This window comes from Frieseomelitta varia, unplaced genomic scaffold (assembly GCF_011392965.1).
Source record: "Frieseomelitta varia isolate USP_RPSP 00005682 unplaced genomic scaffold, Fvar_1.2 scaffold_345, whole genome shotgun sequence".
Taxonomy (NCBI): Eukaryota; Metazoa; Arthropoda; class Insecta; order Hymenoptera; family Apidae; genus Frieseomelitta; species Frieseomelitta varia.
Genome location: NW_025110085.1, coordinates 490,126 through 511,827, shown reverse-complemented (window position 1 = coordinate 511,827; position 21,702 = coordinate 490,126). Strand labels below are relative to the sequence as shown.

The 21,702-nt window shown below is 34.3% G+C and overlaps 1 protein-coding gene across 1 annotated transcript in view; it reads right to left on the bottom strand.

Annotated features, from left to right (window-relative positions):
- Positions 1-1,657: 1,657 nt before the first annotated feature.
- Positions 1,658-21,702, bottom strand: part of LOC122530524 (histone demethylase UTY-like) — a 30,661-nt gene continuing 10,616 nt past the window's right edge. Inside the window, exons 4-12 of the mRNA XM_043657564.1 lie at positions 12,839-13,022; positions 11,776-11,991; positions 10,633-10,788; positions 9,110-9,302; positions 8,043-8,357; positions 6,440-7,882; positions 6,023-6,278; positions 5,544-5,881; positions 1,658-5,315 (exon numbers count right to left, since the gene is read on the bottom strand). Of these exons, the coding sequence (XP_043513499.1) occupies positions 5,103-5,315; positions 5,544-5,881; positions 6,023-6,278; positions 6,440-7,882; positions 8,043-8,357; positions 9,110-9,302; positions 10,633-10,788; positions 11,776-11,991; positions 12,839-13,022 (3,314 nt within the window). The 3' untranslated portion in view covers positions 1,658-5,102. The remainder of the gene's footprint in view (positions 5,316-5,543; positions 5,882-6,022; positions 6,279-6,439; positions 7,883-8,042; positions 8,358-9,109; positions 9,303-10,632; positions 10,789-11,775; positions 11,992-12,838; positions 13,023-21,702) is intronic.

Here is a 21,702-nt window from a genome sequence, read left to right as displayed (position 1 = left end):
TAGAAGAGCGCTATAAACGGTCCAGATGGTACATTTCTTTTTTTTTTTTTTTTTTTTAAACAGTAAAGTGTGCCCGTTTAAAAATATCGATACGATCTTCTTTCTTTTCTTTCTTGTTTGTTTCTTTTCTTTTCTTTTATGTTTTTCCTTCATTGTTACAATGCTACGCACTTAAAATAGGGAGCGGTTTCCTTCGATTCTAGCTGCATTGGTCAACGCTATTTTATCTTCTTCGACGCTATATAATATCTTAAACATTAAGGAAAAATATAGATGACTATTATATTATATCAGAATGTGCAGAACTCACGGTAACTATGTATTTAGGAGGAAAATTAATTGGTCAATGCGATCAGAAGTTAAGAAAACGCTCCGGTTTAAAGGTGGGATTTGTTTATCACAATTTGGCAGTGAACGTTCTCACGTTTAAAATACAGTTTTACAAGTTTTAAGCTACGTGAATTATCATCATTATCATCATCATCATTCTTTTTTGCTTGCTTTTTTTTTCCTCTCCTATGGTTTGCTACATTTCATTTTACAGACGTTACAGACGAATTCGAAAATATTACTTTTCTTTCCGCTATTGTTCAGAAAAAATAAATCTTTTTCTTTTTTTTTTTCTTTTTATGCCTGTTAACTTCAGCCACTCGGTATTAGAACTTAAACTCTTTACGTACATTATTTAGCGAAAATATGTTTTATGTGTGTTTCTTTGCCTTTCGTATGAAGGTACGCAATTTCGTATGTGCGCCGTTTTTTTTTTCTGAATTTCAAGAAACTGTTCAAGATAACGGATTCAATGGGATCTCCCTCGATTTCCTCTGCTTCTAGTAATTATCTGGCGTTTTGTGCGCAATACTAAATTGCATAATTTTTTTTTTTTTTTTCTAAAAATCACCAATGTCACGATTTATTATTATTATTATTTCTCGTGTAGTCGGTATCAAAATATAAGATTTTGAGAAATCTGCGTACGTGCAGGATAAACAATTGAGTGATTATTACATAAATGTACTTATTATACAATTTTGCTCTCCTGCTGCTCATTCTTCGGTTTTTAAAAAAATCAAATATTTACAATTACTTACAATTTTGTTAAACGATAAGTTAACATAACTACTGCTCGGGTTCTTTCTAGTTCCCTCTTGCTTTCTTACTCGAATCTAATACATAATTCATTAGAAAGATGTAATGATAAATTTGATTAAATGAAAGAAAAAATATTAGAACTTTAAATGAGTGTACATATATACACGTCTTAAGATTTTAATATTTATATATATATATAAATATATTTATAATTTATTAAATATATATTAAATAATAAATAATTTATTAAATATATATTAAATAAACTATAATTTATATATTTATATATATGTTTATATACACATATATATACACATACATATGAGTGTATACATGTGTATATATATATATATTGACTAGTGAATGTAAACTCTCTAAAAACCAATTAAATTATAACTAAAACACAAATGGTATTTGAAAGCTTACATTAACTGGTCTGCTATTTCAAATAATACATTTTCAAGCCTAATGTTTCTTGTATTTCCTTCTCCTAACTTAAGATATGATACTTTTGCAGGTAGTTAGAAAAATCTAGTACAGTACTTAAAAAAATTGATTTTCTTCCTTATATAAACAACATGTTATATAACTTCTTTCATCATGTGATGTTTAAAGTGGTACATTTTAAATTATCACAATTCTAATGAATATAAAAATGTTATCAGCAATAATACTGCCAATTGTCCAAAATTATCATACTAGATTTCTAGATCATCCTGCATAATATATGCAATAATTGCAGCATATTTTAAATGTGCTAAAAGAAAAATTAAAAGAAAAAAACTTCTAAAGAAAAACATTTCTTCTTATTTCGAATACGTGCCTTATACGTTCAAAGAAATTTTCACGCTTCAGAATTTACCAATATTCAAGTTTACATTTTTACCAATGATTATTCACAAATTATTTCATTAGAATCCTGAATTATTTTCCATTTAATCGCAAGTATTTCATTTATAGGTAACACGTGTGATCATTAAGAAAAGCATATTTTTCTGTATCTTAAATCATGTTGCGTGTTCAATTCATCCACTAAAACTTCACGCGATTCGAAGGATCTAAAATTTTCTAAAATATTAAACTGCAAACAAACTTGAACTGCCAGTGCTCTGGACCTTTTGCAATTAAACCATTATTGAACAGTGCAATTTCAATATACTTTGTTGTATACTTCATTGATAAAATTTTGCATATCTAATTGTTATTCTTACGTCATGTACATTTCATTGTTACAAAGTGTACAATATATTCTGAACAAATTATTTCTAATTTCCGAATTTTGCAATGTAGCATTATTGATTTTTTTTTAATATTATATCATATATCAGCATACACAATATACTGTGTGCATTTGCTCCATATTGCCAATTAATATAGACATATAATGAATGAAAGATAATTTATATAATTTATTAAAAAGAGGGAATTGAATTAAACAGTATAACGTTAAAAAATTTCTACACAATGTAGCAAACGATTAGAGATGTCATAGTCTCAATTTCAAATACGAATTGGCTTAGATCAACCATCAAGTCACAGCAAAACAGGCACAACGCACTGGTTTCAGTTTGTTCGTTATTAACTATCGAAGCTCTTGAGCTATTCTGCTTTCGATTCATTTCACGTTATCTAATCTTAGTTTTTACATTAAATATATTTATACATAATTTATTAATTGTTATTCAAAGTTGTCAAGTCAGTTCGAAATACTGGCAGAGAGCTCATTGTCATTTACTGCCAATATTACATGCAATGAGATCATTTGAGTGCATGGATTAAAATACTCTTGGATACGAGTTTTCCGGACCCGTACAATTTTTGTTAAGATTCAATGATAGAGTATTAACATATCCAGAAACTAGCATTTATATTCGGGTCATTGCTGTATATAATATATAAATATATATATATATATATATATATATATATATATATATATATATATATACGTGTACATATGTATATGTATATGTATATGTGCATATATATATATATACACACATATATTGCAATCGTGCAACATATATATTGCAATGATGCAACATCGAAATTGGTTGCGCGGTTACAAAAGAAATGCGAATGTCGTTCGTGATTAACTAACTCGGCGGAACTAGCATTTCCTAGAATTTTCAAAAATACATCGTTCTTCGATGATCTTATTACGACCTGTACTATCTACCATTTTTTTTTTTTTTTGCTCTTTCGTTTTCATTTTCTCTCCCTTTCTCTCCCTCTCTCTCACGCGTTTGTGAAAATACATTTTTTCGGCGGAACGAGAATTGCATTATTTATACACTTGTGGTAGTTAAGAATTTCTTTTCCCTCCTTTCTTTTTTTTGTTTTTTTTTTTTTTTTTTTGTTTTCTGGCACGTACATTTGGCGTAGCTATACACCAATGTGAATTGACGAGACTGAGTTGAAGGTACGTTTCTCCTGTACGAAGATACAATCTACTTGCTGTTAAACACACTCTATACCAGCGTTTCCCAACTGTTTTTTTAACGTTGAGGTTTGTTTTTACACATCGTCCTTAGACTCGTTAAAATTATATTACTTTAAATAATACTCTAAATAAATCACTAATCTATACAGTTTTCATTTATTGAAATGAATTGCATAGACCAATGAAACATTTTGTATAATTAAAAATCAATGTAAATAAATTCATTTACAACTACTGCTTTATAACATGATCGACAGATTAAATTGAAATTTCAGCACATGATACCGCGATCTCTAATGACTGCCGATTCTGTTTTTTCTCCGGCTATGAAATTGAGAAACGCCATTATTATCTTTTTGTTTTAAACACGGAGGTTGGTATATCTTAGAAATCATTGTTACAAAATGTATTTTTTACTGTACAAATATTTTAGAGCCGCTATGACACAATAATTAATTTATCGCGAAGCACGATGCCACTTTGTGTTTTTCTGGCTACGTCGTTTGAATTTATAAGAAAAGCTCGGCAATTGTTTTGTTCTTAATAAATTTCAATCTGATACTGATTTCATTGTCTCCAGAACTGATATGAGAACATAATCATTGCTACAATATTCAGAATCGAATTATTATTGGCAGTAGGACGTTCAAAACTGTGCTATAATAATTTCCATGAATTTCATAAAAATCAATAATCATTTCAATTCGCTTGTATACAAAAATGTACAAGTCCGTCTTGAGCAGCTTTGCAATACTTAACAATCGTATCTTAATTCATAACAATAATTAACGACAGCTTATCCCTCATCACTTTGGACAAGTGTAATCCTTTAATATATATATTCACGATTGGCAGTGAACATTTCCGAGTGAATGAAATTTCGTTTTGTTTTTTTTTTTTTTCTTTTATTAATTTGTTATTCGTAAAAATTTTTAAAATGCGTGAAATTTATGAACAAAATATAATAAATTTCTCGTTGTTCCTGATGAAAATAAATACTAAATGCTTTGCAGATACTTGCCACGATATAAAATCAATAGAAAACGCGGTCAAGTTTAATAACTAATATTCAGAGCATGTCTTATTATAAAGGTTTTGCACCAATATCACGGTGACGTCATCAAAGGATTACAAATGATGGTCGAGTAATTTATAAGTAAAACGCAGTCTTTTTTCGTTTACTTAATTTCGATTTTCTATACCCGAGAGCTGAAACAATATTTCTACATCAATTTAATATAAAATTCTTCGAATATTATACTTTTCAGTTAGTATCATTATATAAATAATGCTAAATAATTTTTAATTATTTTTGCTAATTACCAAATTTAAAATTTATTAGCTTCGTACGTGTATTGTGCGTACATCAAAATTAGCATGGAGACAGATGTTTGACTTTTGCGAACATATAGAAGTTTTTGATCTTTTACATTTTTTCTTCTTTTATGATAGCTCTCAGGTACTTGAATAATGCTTATTGTAATGATTCTTCTTAAACACAGATATTGTACTTCTTAAGTCACTGTAGAGTGCCTAAGAAGTCCAAATATCTGTGTTGCATGTATTCTCAGGAGGATTGGTTAGACTGAACTGATGAGGGAGTTGTCAGAGAAGAGTGTAAAGTAAATCCGTCATAAACTTCCATTAAATCACGCATTCTGTACTCTTCTAGACAAACGAAACCTTCCAGAGATGGAGACTGTTTTCGTGCACAATCCATGCAGTGAACAACATGTCGTTTTTCTTGCTCTCTTATGAACAAGATGTTAAACACCTCAATCTGAAAGAACAAAATTCAGAATTATTAGATGCATCAAGGTTATACAATATTTAAATTGGCTTTGGGATTTAAACTGGTATTGAATTGCATTACGTTCACTTTTATTTAAAAAAAAAAAATATATCACATCAAAAGTTTATAAACTCGATTAATTTCAATATATAGAGGATAACAATATTTCTAGCAGAATAGAAAATTATGAGCTAATTTTATTTAAAATTATCTTACCTCGCATTGGCCGCAGTAATGTGACGCTTCGTTTTTTCCTCGTCCATGAAACCGAACTTCTACACCTTTTTTTTTCACAAACTCTAATATTAAGCAACAATGTCTCATTGTCCTTAATAGGCAATTTTTAATTAATTCAAACAATCTGGGATCCGACACTTTGATATTTCTTGCTAAGTTCCAAGATAAATGTACCATTGGTACGATAGATTTAAATGATTGCAGTTTATTCCATTCATATCGTTCAATTGCCAGTTGATATTGCCGAGCAGTCAAAGGACCAACGTTCCATGCGATGTTGTTACACCATCCAACAGCTTGAACCCAGTGCACACAACCTAGAGAGATAACATGGCATTGACGGAAACTTTGAACTTGATTTTATGTTGATAGAATAATAAAAATAATTCATTTTTATTTACGCTTCTTTCAAATTTAATTAGTGTTACACAATTTATAATTATTTGGAGTTTACTTACCCGCATTAACCCATACAAGATCGCCTGGTCTTTGTAAAAACCTATATACCGGAATGTTCTCCTCATAAAGGTCCTCTAAAGAAGGCCACCAACTACCATGGAGATAATTGATATTGTTTCGCTCACAAAGGGAGCAAATCACACCCCAGTATGCATCAGGCACTGCAAACCACTCGCAATCTCCTGGCCCAATATTGATGTTAATAGAACAAAAATTATTGTTTTCCTGATGACCAGGTGTTCTACTACCAGGCACCTGTACAAGAAAATAAAAATGCTGCTTCAGAAAATGTTCCAATATTATTCTTTTCAAATTTCTTTACATCTAACTAACTTGTGAGTTATAAAAATACTGAATGAAAATAGATATTTAAATGACTATTGTTATTAAAAGCAGAATTAAGCAATTGGACATACCTTCATGTACAACTGAACAGTATTCATGCCTAAGATAACATGCCCCACATGACTGAGCATATTTCCAGCTGAGACGACTCTAGCGAACGCCGGTAATTTCATTAGTTCCTGAAGCTGCGGTTTCCACTTTCTCTCGTCTGATAAATCTACATTGGTCCCAAATCGTAACATTTTCGAACCTGGTCGACCCGCCAATCCAAAAGCATTTTTCTTCCTTCTGACAGCACCAGTACTATCCTTCGAGTCCGAGTCGGACAGATTCGAGGTATGTATACCTTGAGCCTTCTCCCTTTCCTCCTTCAAGCTTTCTTGAAAACTCGAGGCCTGGTATTGCGCGTATTTCGCGATTGTCGTGTGACTTCTATGACTGATACAACCCCAAACTTTCCTCCCCAACACAGGATCCCAGTTCTCGTCGCTGGTTTGCTGCATTTGCGTTCTCACCTCGATGCCGTGGTCCGGATTCGCCTCCACTAAAGTCTTAGTCGAAAAGAGGCCGAGATCCAGCTTCAATGCGGCTGCCAAGCCACGAATCACAGCTATCGGGTGTTTTAGACAGAACTCTTGAAGCTGCGGACTGAATGCATCCTTCTTATTCTCTAAATAAACACTAGGTGTCGGAGGTAGAAGTTGCTCCTTAGTTAGCCTCTGATTTGGAGGATCAGGCGGCGCCGGCGGAGGTGAACGATCACTTAATATGGAGCAGTTCGGTACACCGTTCAATCCCCGACCTTTGCACGCCTCTATAATGGCCTTCGAATCCATATCTATGCTAAGCTCCTGTTCCGGTTGCGATTCGCACAAACTTTCTAATTTGAGCACTGGTTCTATCCGGGCGACCGATTCAATTTTATTTGTACTTGACGTCGCCTCGCACTTTACCGTCTCGACAGCCGGAGCCGGTGCCTTCGTATTGCTCTTCTCGTACGCCTCGAGCTTCGACGTGGACGACGGCTGGGTGTCGTCTATCTTCTCTAGTTTCACCTCTTTGCTCTTTTCTGTACTCTCTTCGAGATTTGACGGAGAAAACGGACCCGAACTTAAAGTGCCGTTATTAATAATACTCGGTGCCTCTTCCTTCACGTCTAAATCTTCCGAGCCGAAATGCTTTAAGAGATCCTCCGCTAACGATGTCGCGATATCTTTCTGGGACAACAGAGCTTGTAGCTCTTGATCCGTTACACCCAAGTCTTTATTTCCTGCGGAACCTTCTGGGTAATTGCTCGTCGTGGACGATATTTGAGTATAACCTTGGGCAGTGTACTGGTTAGGCTGGTATTGGTTATATTGGCTGGATGTCAATTGTCTCTGAGGATAATTTGGATCAGAGGCAGATTTATAAGGCATCCCCGGCGTCTGGCTGTTACCAGTCGCTACTGTGTTGTAGCCGACATTCGAATCTGAGAATCCTGTTTGCAATGCGACAGTTCCACCTTGCTGCAGCTATAACAAAGGACACAGTTATTTAGAATAGTGTAACCATTTAAAATTTGTCATATTATCATGATTAAACTGTGAATATTTATATAGATTCATATTTTTTTGAATAGATTTTCACAAGAATAAAATCTTCTATACATATATAAAATGGAAAGTATAGTACCGGTTGCTGAGGTATTCCATAATTTTTGATCACACCAGGTTGTCCTAATTGCGTATGATTGTAGCCTGTAGGATAACCCGGTTGTCCCGGTCGCAATCCTCTCTGAGCAGCTTGCTGTTGTTGTAATCTAATCTGTTGTTGGTGTTGTTGCATACACCTGTATTGCTGCTGTAATTGAACAAGTAGACCTTGCTGCTGCGCTGTCAAGCTTCCATGATTTTGTTGAAGAAACTGTAGCATTTGCAGTTGTTGGGACGTAAGATAAAACGGTGCCGGTCTTTGCTGACCGCCTGGAGAGATTGGTTCTTCTCCTGGCTGAAAATACAATTCATTTCATCATTCAAAACAAGAATATATAAAAATCTATCTAATACACTACTTTTATACAATTATAAAGATGAAATAAATACAAGAAACGAATCATAAACTGTTCACTACAAGTTTCATTTAATTCTAACTTCAATTTTTCCTGATTCATCAAGGAAGAAGAATAATTTACAATTTTTACAAAAGAAAACGCGCTCACGGAAAGATTTTACTTACAACGACGAGCTACACACTGTACAAAACTAGTTTAAAAAATATGTACGAAGAACTGGCAAAGTGTTACACATACGAATTGTTTGACAAACGGATGATAGCCGTCCTTTTATTGCCGCTAACGCGAAAGACGTTGGTGTTGGTTATTCAAATTCGACGGAGTTCGCTGACCGCGACGTCGAAACATTTTTTTTCATTCGTGGTTCGCGTTGTGTAATAGGCTCTCATTGCTTAGATGTTGTTCGAATAAAGACGTTAAGTTTGCGAGCACGAACAAAAAACGCTGAAGTCGTGACATCGGTTGGTGGCGTTTTTATAAAGGCTCGATCGAGCAGTTCGTGCGGGCGAATAATAGGTGGTTTTTTTCTTTTTTTTTTTTTTTAAAGATCGATCCAGGTATCGTAGACGAAAACATTATATTAAATCTTAAGCTGAAATTTAAGATTCATTTCTAAATCAAGCCCTAATTTACTACAGCTTTTTAGATGAAAGGTCTCTCTCTGCTACTGCTAAAAAATTTAATTTACCTTAAATCTTTTTGTATTAAGATTTTGCCCCTGTCCCTGTCCTTGGGGATAAGGAGGCGGTGGTCCAGAAGGTGTCGTACCATACTTATAACCTGGACCAGAGGGTGGTTGTTGCTGTTGTTGCTGCCTGCTGGACATCTCAGCGCTAATAGGTAAGTTCCAAGCCTCTTCTATAGACGGCAGTTGCCGCCTCCTTGATGGAACAAAAACATTACACGTTAAGGAGATTAACGCTTAAATATACATGCTTCTTTTTGATAATCGTTCGGTGGTATGAACGAACCTTCTAAAAAAGAAACCTTTCGCGTTCCGTTCCTTTTATTTCTCAATGATTAACTCGCGTGGGCAAAACAAAATTGCTCTTTATCTGCAACACGTACGTACGTGAACAGTTTCTAAGAGAGAGAGAGAACTATCATTTTTTTCATAATTTTCAAATTCTTTTCTTTACAAACAATGTATTTTTGACCAGAGTCGATTAGAATCTTGTAGATTCTAAATTCTTGAACGTCAACAATTTATTTTTGTCTTATTTGTTGGAATAAACAAGCTTTAGATCAAACCAAACGGTATAAGGTAGAAAAAAAGAAAGTTGAGGCATTTTCAAGGTCACCACTGCTTGTTTCATACAGATTTATATATTTGCTAAACACCAATTGCATCATACATTATCGAGTCATACTTTGGTCATTCTCGTTAAAGTATTTGTAGTTAGGAAATGATTTACTTTGTCCAAAAATTGTTTTTTGTGCGTGTATGTGAAAATGTATATATATACATATATATACATAACAACCTTGAGCTTTATACTTGTCAGGATTAAAATAACTTCAATCATCTTCTAAGTATCTCCAATTTCTTCGTGCCTAAGATAAGATATCAAAAAAATCAGAAAATAATAGCATTACAGTTAATTGATTATTAAAGTATAGCAGAACCTTGTCTATTTGGACTAATCATGACACATTCTGTCCAAGCCAAGAACATAAGTCACACATTTTTTTTGTTCCTTTTTATTAAGGAAGCAATTTTCAGTATGTTTTCATTTTACTAGAATTGTTTTTAAAATTAAACGTGTCTTGTTTTTTTAATTCTCATTTTCCAATCTTTCTTACAAAGATTGTCCAAATCAAATTAACACATTGAAGGCTAACATTGTATCTGAGTGATATAGTATGAATATTATATTTTCTGACATGTAAATGGTGAAACGATATTCCAAGATTTGTTTCGTCCTTTTCTACTACTATACCGTACAATTTTTACAACGATTTCGTAAATATATAATTTATTCTGTTTGAGAACTGAATTTTTACTCCTACTAATGTTTATTACAATATGACAGGCTATGCTTTTATGAAGCCATCAAGATTTTTATTACATTTTTAATTTAGTGGACTTCTGTTATTCTGTATATATGGTACAATGTTGCTTGCTCTTCAATGGGTTGAATCAAGGTTCTACAGTGAATGTAACTAATTAAAATTAGTTAAAAGGAAGAAAACATGATAGAAGCAACTTACTTGGTGGCGACGGAAGGCATTGGTGCTTGGCTTAGGTGACTTTGTAGAAAGCTGATCCGCTGTTGAAGCGATGGGTTCATCGGGGTGTTACCGCCTGACTTAGGGCCACCCAGGCCCGCCAGTGAGCCCGTACAATTCGGTGTGTTGTTATTACCCCTACAGAAGAAAAACAATTGTCGTGTCATTAAATGATGCTTTCATTTCTATGGTAGGTCTTCATTTCAGTCTTTTCCTCTGCTTTCTCCTCACTTCTCTCCTTTTATCTTTTTTACTTTTTTTGAAATGCTGACCTATCCTTGACTTACTGATCTTTCTTGAAACATCATTGAGGAGGTAGTTCATTATGCAGCGCAAAACTATACGAGAGGTACATACAATGAATACGTAAGTACAAGTGAATCTGGACGAATTTTTCTCACACAAGAAATATTTTCTCTCTCCAAAAAATCTAATTATGGAAAAAATTTCGTACAGTCATATCAAATGACTGATAATTATATCACAATTAAGATACATACTAAAAATATGTACCAAAATCTAGAAATCTTTTGGGATAAATATAATGTTGACTGTAAAAATTTTTAAATGTATTTATATTGTAAATTTTGCTTTACAAACAGTATTATTTCCAGATAATATCACAAACAATGATATAATTAACTATCAGACGCTCTCATGGGTGAAATTTCATTTCACGTAAATTTTATTTTGATATTATTTACTGGGCTGCCAATGCAACAAGCCTCTCTCATATTATTTATAATAATAATTATTACTTTTCTATTAGAAATTTGACATTAAATGAGATAATAATATTAAGTCATACAAATAATAATAAATAAAGAGATAATAATATTGAACAATGAACCAATATCACAAATTTTTAATTGTTTTACTTAATACTAAATTTTAATACTAAACAACACCAAATAATAATAAGATACTGATAATAACGATATGATAGGTGAACACAACAATGATATTTCTTATAATGAAAAAAAAGAATATTTAATTCAAAGTAACAAAAAATTTATATGCACTGGAATTTCACGCATAAATTTCTTTACAAATATAAAAGTGTTCAAGGGTGAATGTATAGTCGTTGATACATTTCACCGCGTTGGGTTGACTAATTCATTTTACCTGGATGCGTTGACGTAACAAGCTAAAGCGTCTTTTGGCTGACTAACGCTTTCGTACAAAATGCCTAGATTCGTCCAAGCAGCCGAATGTGATTTATCTAACTGTACAGCACATATGTAGGCTTGTAATGCGTCCATAGGCTGATTCTGCTGTTGATATAGGACGCCTATGCTGCACCACGTGTCAGCGTTTCCTTCGGACTTTTCCACGGAATTTCTGCAATTGACGATGATTTGTAAGTGATCTGGATTAAGGCATCGAAGCAGGTGGACGACACTTCTGTGTCGCATGGGATCATCTATGATACGCGATAATTGATTCAACAATAGAATAACCAACATTTAAGAAATATATATATAATATAATAAAATAAAGAATTATTTATGAACTTATAAATAATAAATAATAAATAATAAATAATAAATAATAAATAATAAATAAAAAATATAATTAATAAAAAATTATTCATAAACTTATAAAATTATTAAATAAATAAATAATATAAAAAATTAATAATAAAATTAATAATAAATAAATAATATAGTTAATAAAAAATTATTTATAAACATAAAATGTAACATAAACTATTTATAAAATTATTTATAAACGCATCAAATATAAATAAACAGCTTGTATTAACTGTACAGCATATGGTGCTAATTGCAAAAAAAAGAAAATCACTTCAGAGTATACGATAGCTTCAGTAGAATGATAACTTTTAATTAGAAAGAAATGATCTTGGCACGATTAAGTTTTCGTTTTCAATATCTCTTATAATCCTATTATATGGCTATACGTAAGTTAAATTTTTTTCGCATGAGAAAAATTTCAAGCATAGAGAAATTTTTTCGAAGAATCTCCTGCATTTTGTTTTCTCTTCTTCTTGCGTTAAACTTAATATTAACTGAAGCGTTTGAGAAGAATGAAACTACCACAAACAGGCGGGAATTAGTCAGTCTTGCCTTAAGAAGCTAAGAGGCTTAACGAGTCTGGCTTGATATATCGGCGCAATAATTTCGAGATTAACGCTCTCCTCGCGGATTTCAAGCACGTCACAGATTACCTGTAAGCAATAAATGCATCATGAACTTTTCCAGAGGCGGCGAGGCAACGTCCCAGCAGATAGAGGCTTTGCCCGCTCTTCGGTTCCGCCTCGATAGACTTTTGTAGACAGTGGATGGCGATTGCTTGCTTCTGCTGTCTCGTTATCCCAAGCACCGTACAATCAACCACGTGGTACATCCATCCTGCAACGACAAATTGACGCACGATATATATTATAATATAACGAGACACGACAGAGAAATGAAACGAGTTCGTACTGAACGATCTGATTCAAATCTGAACAAAATCAGATCATCTGTTTGTTCTTTTTTTTTTTTTTTTTTTCAAACGTGCTGTAAATTCACGGTTACCCAAAGATCAATTAGTACGACTGTGATATGACATTTAATGTCGTACGAATTTAATTCAATATAAATTTATTAATATTTAACTTTGTTAATTTAATTAACAGTATTAATTTAAAATCGATTAATAATCAAGTGCACTTTAAGTACTGTGTAATATTGTGTATGTAATATTGTGTATAGTACTGTGTATTATGTGTATGTAACATAGTACTGTGTATTATATGTATGTAATATAATACTGTGTAATATTGTGTATAGTATACTGTGTATTATGTGTATGAAATATAGTACTGTGTATTATGTAATATAGTACTGTGTAATATTGTGTATGTAATATTGTGTATAGTACTGTGTATTATGTAATACAGTACTGTGTAATATTGTGTATAGTACTGTGTATTATGTGCATGTAATATAGTACTGTGTATTTGTATGTAACATAGTACTGTGTAATATTGTGTATGTAATATTGTGTATAGTACTGTGTATTATGTATATGTAATATAGTACTGTGTATTATATGTAATATAGTACTGTGTAATATTGTGTATAGTACTGTGTATTATGTGTATGTAATATAGTACTGTGTATTTGTATGTAACATAGTACTGTGTAATATTGTGTATGTAATATTGTGTAGTATGTATATGTAATATAGTACTGTGTAATATTGTGTACTGTGTATTATGTATATGTAATATAGTACTATGTATTATATGTATGTAATATAGTACTGTGTAATATTGTGTATGTAATATTATGTATAGTACTGTGTATTATGTTATTATGTTATTGTGTTATTATGTTCAATGATTCACGAGTATTTTACTTAATATTTACAAGCTGATGTAAGCTTATCATCTTTTAGGTATAAGGACAAGTAAATTGACAGAACGTGAAAGACACGAGAGCTTGAAATCTCCAGTTAGGAGATTGTACCAAAATCTTTTCAACACACGGCACATATGTATGTTCAACAATTGAAGTCAACTTTGGTCTTCTTCCTACTCGAAGTAAAATGCAAACTTCTGCAAATTTCTTGAGTTTACAATTGAAGGAATGGAATTGATATTGATTCTCCTTTGAATATCACGTTGCATATTCACGCTTTAAAATTTAAAAAAAAAAAGAAAAACGCACAAGTCTGATTACTTAATAAATTTCACGAATCCCTTCCCAATGTTTCAATCGCACTTCACTTAACGAATCCTTTCCTCTCTTTCAAATGTAACAATGATTTACTCATACTTTCTTCGTGTAATCTTCGTTTTCTAAACTTGCAATATCGTTAGGCAGATGGATAAATTTTACTTCCGTGTTCGATCAAAATTGAATGTACTCTTCCTTCTTCAACTCAGGAAACGAAAACTGCACGAAAACCGATGCGATCGTTTCACGTCACAAACGAATCGCGCGAAGTAAGAGAAAATCGTGGATTTGGCGCGCGCGAATGGAAAATGAGGCCGGGAGCCGGGGAGAGACCAACGTTCCCTGGCGGATTGCTACGAATTGCGGGACGTGTTGTTGCTGGAACGCTAGACGAGTACCGAACTGAATAGATTTTCGCAGGTATAACCTAGGGTAGCCACTTTTACCCCACTCTCCCTTCGTAGCAGTCTCGAATTACAACCCTCTATAAACATAGGCGTAGAAGCGTTTGCACGCGGTCTCTCTCGCTCTGTTCTTGGGAAAATAATCGAAACGTTCCTCGAGATGGACCTCCTCCCTCGTTCACCGCTTGGAATTCTCAAACCGAGATCTATCGTTTCATCAGAGGAGAGGCGTCGAATCTCGAATCTTTTTCAAATAAGAACAATTATTTTGGGGGATTAAATTTGGTTAAATCTGAATGAAGAAACAGACTGTTTCAGGAAAATTCAATTACATTCAATCGCAATGTTCAAAGTTCGACTTTAGAATCGTAGTGAGTGCAATTGTAAAGAGAGTTTCCAGAGATATTCAGAATTTTTGCTCATTAATACTCACTATTACGAATTTTTATATTACTATTAATTGCTGCATGTATCAAGATCAAAAATTTGACGATCGTATTTATCGATAAATTTTTATCAATAAAAATCCGCAGTTTTTCTTTTTCTTCTTGAAATTCTCCCCCCCCCCCCCAATTTCAGTTTATTGTAATTCTGTTTCATTCCAATCGATGATAATTCGCAAACTGCAAACTAACATCAATAAAAATCCGTAGTTTTCATTTCCTTCTTGAAATTTCACAGACAGACAGACAGACAGACATTCTGAACGTCCGATTTTAATTACAGCGATTCACGTGGCACCGCTGCACAACGTATTATGCCCTGTAAATTAAATACGTGCCGTGGGAAAACGAGAGTTTCGCAACAAGTTGTTACACAATCGTAGAACGCGATGCTAAACGCACGGCGATTCTAAATGGAATTAAGTCGGCCGGTTCATAAACCATCCGGCGAAATTAAAGCGTCTACTGTGCTCTAATTGTCGTTCGCCATTCATTCGTCCATTCATCCTCGTGTGTTTTTCGTTTCTTCCATCCGTTGTTGCACAATGGACCGCGATATTTTATTTCCATCGTTTCTATCTTCATTTTTCCACGGGCCTTGCTTCATTCGTTTTCGTCGCTTCTTCGACTTTTCAACGCGGATTTTACGAGAGGGATAAACGTCTCACGCAACAACATTCGACACTGGTAGATAAATTTACTTTAAATTTAAGATTGAATTAACTTTAAATTAAAGGTAAATTTATTATCCAGGAGAACTTCTTTCATTGGATAGATGAACCTTGCACTTTATCGTCGATTATTATATGCATACCTGTCTCTCCTGGTCTTTTATCGGAATTTCATTGGAACTTTCTCGCGTATTCTTTCGTTGAAAGATGAATAAAAATACATTTTGTTTCTTTTGACATTACATATTATATTAATCTTCTTGGAAAGGAAAGGCTAATTTATTATTAGTTGGATGTTCTTCGGGAGTTTAAATTAAAAATTAATTTCAATTAAACTGTGCCAATAATCCTTCTTTGAGATGCTGTAATATAAAAACTTGTAATTAAGATGAAGAATAAATTTGTAATGATGGAAACTTAATCTTGGTGGAAACAATCTTCGTGGAAACTGGCAACATTCAGTTGTACTTTACCTGACGAATATCTCTTCAAATAGAAATGTACAAAAATAGTAATATAAAATAGTCTTCTTTCAAATAAAATGTTTTATCTGCTGATTCGAAAAGTGCGCGCCGAAAATTAAAACGAGGATGACAGAATTAGAAAGTTTACGTATTTTCCTCCCACTTAGAAATTTAAAAAAATTACTGATTATTACGAAAGTAATAAGTCAAAATGAAATTGACGTGGTTAAGAGTTCCAAATTTTGAACAATCAGGACAGAGCGATTTCTCCAATTTTTAACAATTATCTTTCAAAACAAGCCAACTCGAGCCAAAGTAGAACAAAGTGTGCGATGTCTGTCAAGTTTAAGCACCGTCCACACGGAAACGAGCACGGCGGAAAAATCGCGCAGAAAAGGAGAGGAAAAAAGGAACGAGGAGAGAAAAAAAAAAAAAAAAAAAAAAAAGAAAAAAAAAACAGGAACGTCGTATCGAACCGGTCCCAACGTCGACACGCGAGAAGCCGTAAACAGGTTGTAAAAGAGTCCTGTACCGTTCGGGACCAATATGAACGAGCTGTACAGGGCAGTGCAAAAGTTTTCGGAGCAATTAACTCCTTGAGCTCCATCGCGGAGGATGAGAGAGGCCGCTCGTTGCGTTCAAGTTGCGCAATAAGTTTGTGTTTGATCGTTTGCGAGATTATTGCTCTAATACGATAGGTTTGAAATTCTCGATAGGGGGGAGGAGGTTATAATATGTTGCAGAAACTATGTTCAAAGTGGTAGGTGTTCTCAGAGTTAAAGGGTTGGGGGCGCAAAAGTTTGAGAGGCGTGAATAATGGCGATATAAACGTGAATGAATTTTTTTCAGTCCGTTTCATGTTAATCTAACTATCATCCGTTCTTTGTATCGATGTAATAATTTTAACGATTCAACATTGGAACTACCGAAGTGGCCAAAATGACCAATTCATAATTATTTTTCTAGATAAGGTGTATTTTTACAGGATTTTTAAATGATTTTTTTTTTGTAAAATACACGAACAAAGGTTCGTCCAGGCTCTATTGTATTTTTATTTCTTTCACTTTAATGTCTCTGATGAATAACTCTATGCTCTAGTCCTTGGTTGTTCTAGTGTTAACGTTGTCTTTTATCGAAATTTGTATTATTTTGTTGCATGTAAGTAAACTTCTACAATATCCACTCCTTTATTATATACGTAGCATTTTAAAAATGTGCCATTACGTTGGAAAATAGTGAGAAATGGACGAGGATAATAAATGATAACGATTGTGCAATTGAAATGAAACAGATGTTAGAATTTTTAATTTCATTCTGTACCATCGGAGAGGAATTAATCGTCAATTTACGCGTGGCTTACGTAAGATCTCGCGGCCTCGAAGAATCGAGCGGCGAGAAATAGGCGAGCGCGAGTCATGAAGGGCGCGAAACATCGGCACGCGTCCCTCGTCATCTGGAAATTACGTTGAGAAGATCGAGTCGATATCCTGCCTCCACCATTTAAATGCCTCCGACCTCGCGTTGCTCAGGCAACTGTGTAGTTCATTATACGCCGGTGAAACGAGAACGGAGTGGAAAACGAAAGAAACGAGAGGAATCCGGAAGCACGGGCAAACACAAGAGAAACGGGCGAAATACACGAAATCTCGAGGAAAGTCGGGATTCCGAACATTTTCTGCGCTTTCTCCCTGCACGACGAACAGGGTCAATGACTTACGTGAGAATTCGTGGTTACGATGACATGGTGGTATGGTGGCTGAAGATTTTACGAAAATTTTGACCAACTGGCTGATGCCTATTTTTCCTTTTTTTTTTTTTTTTTTCTATTGGACCTTTACGACGACGAATTGAACGAACTGAATGTTGTATTATCACCTGGGGTTTTAAGAATTATTCAAATACTGGCGCACTCACTCCTTTCTTTGAAATATTTTTACATATCAAAGAGCATGTTAGAACGTATGAGCATGCACGTAAGAGCACGTGTCTTTCTGTATATGATGTAAAAAGAAGAATGAGAATTTCGTGAATGAAAAAATGAAACTTGTTTGACTTAGTTAGAAAATGAAACAAACATGTGTTTTCCAATTGAGTCATAAGCTACGATACTTCTCTTTGACCATGAAACGTTCACGATACTTTTATACCATAACCATGTCGTTATTGTTCTAAAAGTATACGCAACGTGCACATGTTGAAAGGTATCAAAAAATTGAACGTTTCCAACGCTTCCTCCACCGTGTTTCCACGTTCTCACGGCCAAGCTATTTCTCAATCGCCCGCCCTATTACTGGCAAGCAACAAGACGCAAAACACATAAATCCGAAGGTTGGTCATCCGAGGAACGAAAGTAAGAGTCTCGTGTTCTCCCCTCGATCGAGGTACAAGGATCATTGCTGTTTTCTTTCAGCCATTTCTCTATTCAGAGCTGTCCGCGCGGCTCCTCTGCACGGCCTTCCGCTTTGCCGAGGGATTTGCAACGCGCAAGTGGGTCAGCACGACGTGCAGCTTGACCTGTATAATCTTTCGGCTCTACCTGCCGTGTCACGTAGCGCACACTGCCTCATTAAACGGCAGTCGAGTACGCTCGCAACACACATTTCACGATCCGGCTGCTGAGAGCGTTCTTCGGCCTTAATGCATCGACACTTTGAATATTTCATTCTTCCTTCCTTCGTCTTCTTCTCGCGATTTATTTTATTTTATTTTATTTTGTTTTACTCTTTTGAAATGTACATAGAATATACATCAAGCCAGTCGACATCTGACATGCAGAAGTTTTGGAGTAGTTTCTTGATCGATAAAAATCTTTCGTACATTATTTCCAGAAGCAAAGATACTAACTCAGGCGTTTAGAGATAGACACAGAATTGTGTAGTCAGATTTTTAATCTAACCTCTTTGCTGTAACCCGAATTATTGTACATACGGTTTGGTCACTCGTTATGGTCCGCAATCGGTTGCCAGCGCAAGTGGTTAAACCTCGTGCCACGCACGTCGACAATTTTCTGTCCCAAAATTGCAATAATTTTCTCAATTTTAAGTATATTTAGGTATAACCCAGACGAAACAAATAATAAATTTATTACCTCTCAATAATTTCTATCCAGTGACATCGTACCGATCAATTCAAAATGAGAAAGAAGGCGACAAATTATTGTGTACGGTTCGGTCACTCGTTATGGTCCGCAATCGGTTGCCAGCGCAAGTGGTTAAATCTCGTGCCACGCACGTCGAGAATATCTTCTCAGTTTTAAGTATATTTAGATATAACCCAGGCGAAACAAATAACAAATTTATTACCTCTCAATAATTTCTATCCAGTGACATTGTACCGATCAATTCAAAAAGAAAAAGAACGCGACGAATTATTGTGTACGGTTCGGTCACTCGTTATGGTCCGCAATCGGTTGCCAGCGCAACGTGGTTAACCACGCACGTCGAGAACTTTTTGTCCCAAAATTATAATATTTTCTCAGTTTTAAGTATATTTAAGTATAACCCAGGCGAAACAAATAATAAATTTATTACCTCTCAATAATTTCTATTCAGTGACATCGTACCGACGAGTTCAAAAAGAACGCGACGAATTATTGTGTACGGTTCGGTCACTCGTTATGGTCCGCAATCGGTTGCCAGCGCAACGTGGTTAACCTCTAACGTCGACAATTTTCTGTCCCAAAATTGCAATAATTTTCTCAATTTTAAGTATATTTAGGTATAACCCAGACGAAACAAATAATAAATTTATTATTTCTCAATAATTTCTATCCAGTGACACCATACCGATCAATTCAAAAAGAAAAAGAAGGCGACGAATTATTGTGTACGGTTCGGTCACTCGTTATGGTCCGCAATCGGTTGCCAGCGCAATCGGTTAAAAAGAACTTTCAGTTTTCGTATTTTAGCATAACATTAGAAAAGAAAAATAACCGAGAAAGTTGTTGCTTCTCTTTCTAAAAAAAAATCTTGGAATTTCGAAGAACATTTTTGTTCAATCTATTTAAGTTGTTCTCTCTCTTTACGCTCTTCGAATTCTCAAATAGAACTGTAGAACAGTTTCCTACGGCTACGTTATAGATCGAGAGGTAAGACAAATTGGGAAAAAGACAGTAATAAAATACAATGTGTGTTAGACTTGTGTACTGACTTGGAAACGTTGAAATCGACAAATGGCAAAACGCAAGCGTGCTGAACTGAAATTGAAATTCATCGGTGCTCGAAACAGATTTGTCGGTTAAATGCTCGTCTAGTAACGAAGTTCAATTATAATTCCATAACTCGAACCGGCAATCTTCACCAGCTTAACTACCGCTTTAATCCGTGAGGTAGCGAGTTAATAACGCGGCGACGAAAGATATGGGTGGCGGATGTGCTCGTGCACACGTGAAAATTGCGTCTATGCACGACGACGCTTTGCCCTCGGATCATCGTCAAAAGAACCTTCGGATCTTCTTCGCAAACTGACATAACGAGTCCAGATTTAAAATTTATTCCACAACTCGGGTACACACAAAGAATTAAAATAACGAAGAACTTTAACATGCCGATGAATTGTTCAATTACGTTAAAATATAATTTATCTTCTTCTGCATTGTAAGAAACGATAGAAGTGAAATTGATGACTAGGTTAGAGTGATTACTATTTGTATTAACACTAATTTTGTCTAGCGTCTAATTTTAATAAATATAATAAAATTTATATCTGTAGTAAAATGTTGTAGATTGACCTTAATCTAATATCAATTTAACTTTCAGCTTTCTATATAACACACAAATAGTTAAGAATTACTAATCTAATCTAGATCATGTGTTTTGTATGAGATCAATAGGTCTCTTAATATTTGACAAATAATAAATATGTTACGTTATATAATTTTTGCAATTATTCACATATGTAACATATGAGTGACACAAATTATTCAAATGTTCGAGCAAAAATTTTCTTCCTTCAACTCGTGTATCAAAAAAGAAAAAAAAAAAAAAAAGAAACGCGTTTAATTCCAAGGTAAATAGCTTCTGTAGCGAAAGGGTTGAAGGTATCACCGTGTGCCATCTGCCAGCCGCGAGACGTTGGCACAGCGAATCGAGGAACTGGAGGGCGAGGAAAGAAGCGAGGTGAATATTGAGAGGGTGAAAGGGGAAAGAGAGAGAGAGAGAGAGAGAGAGAGAGAGAGAGAGAGAGAGAGAGAGAAGAAAGAGGATGGTTTGCAGAGGATGAGGAATAACGGAACAGAGTATGATGAAAGTTAATGAGAAAGAGAATGATAGAGAAACAGAGAAAAAGAGAGAGAGAGAGAGAGAGAGAGAGTCGCTATAAAAGGGGTAAAACGAGGAGCTAATAAGAGTGAGAGAAGCAGAGAAAGTGAAGGGAATTGGTAAAAA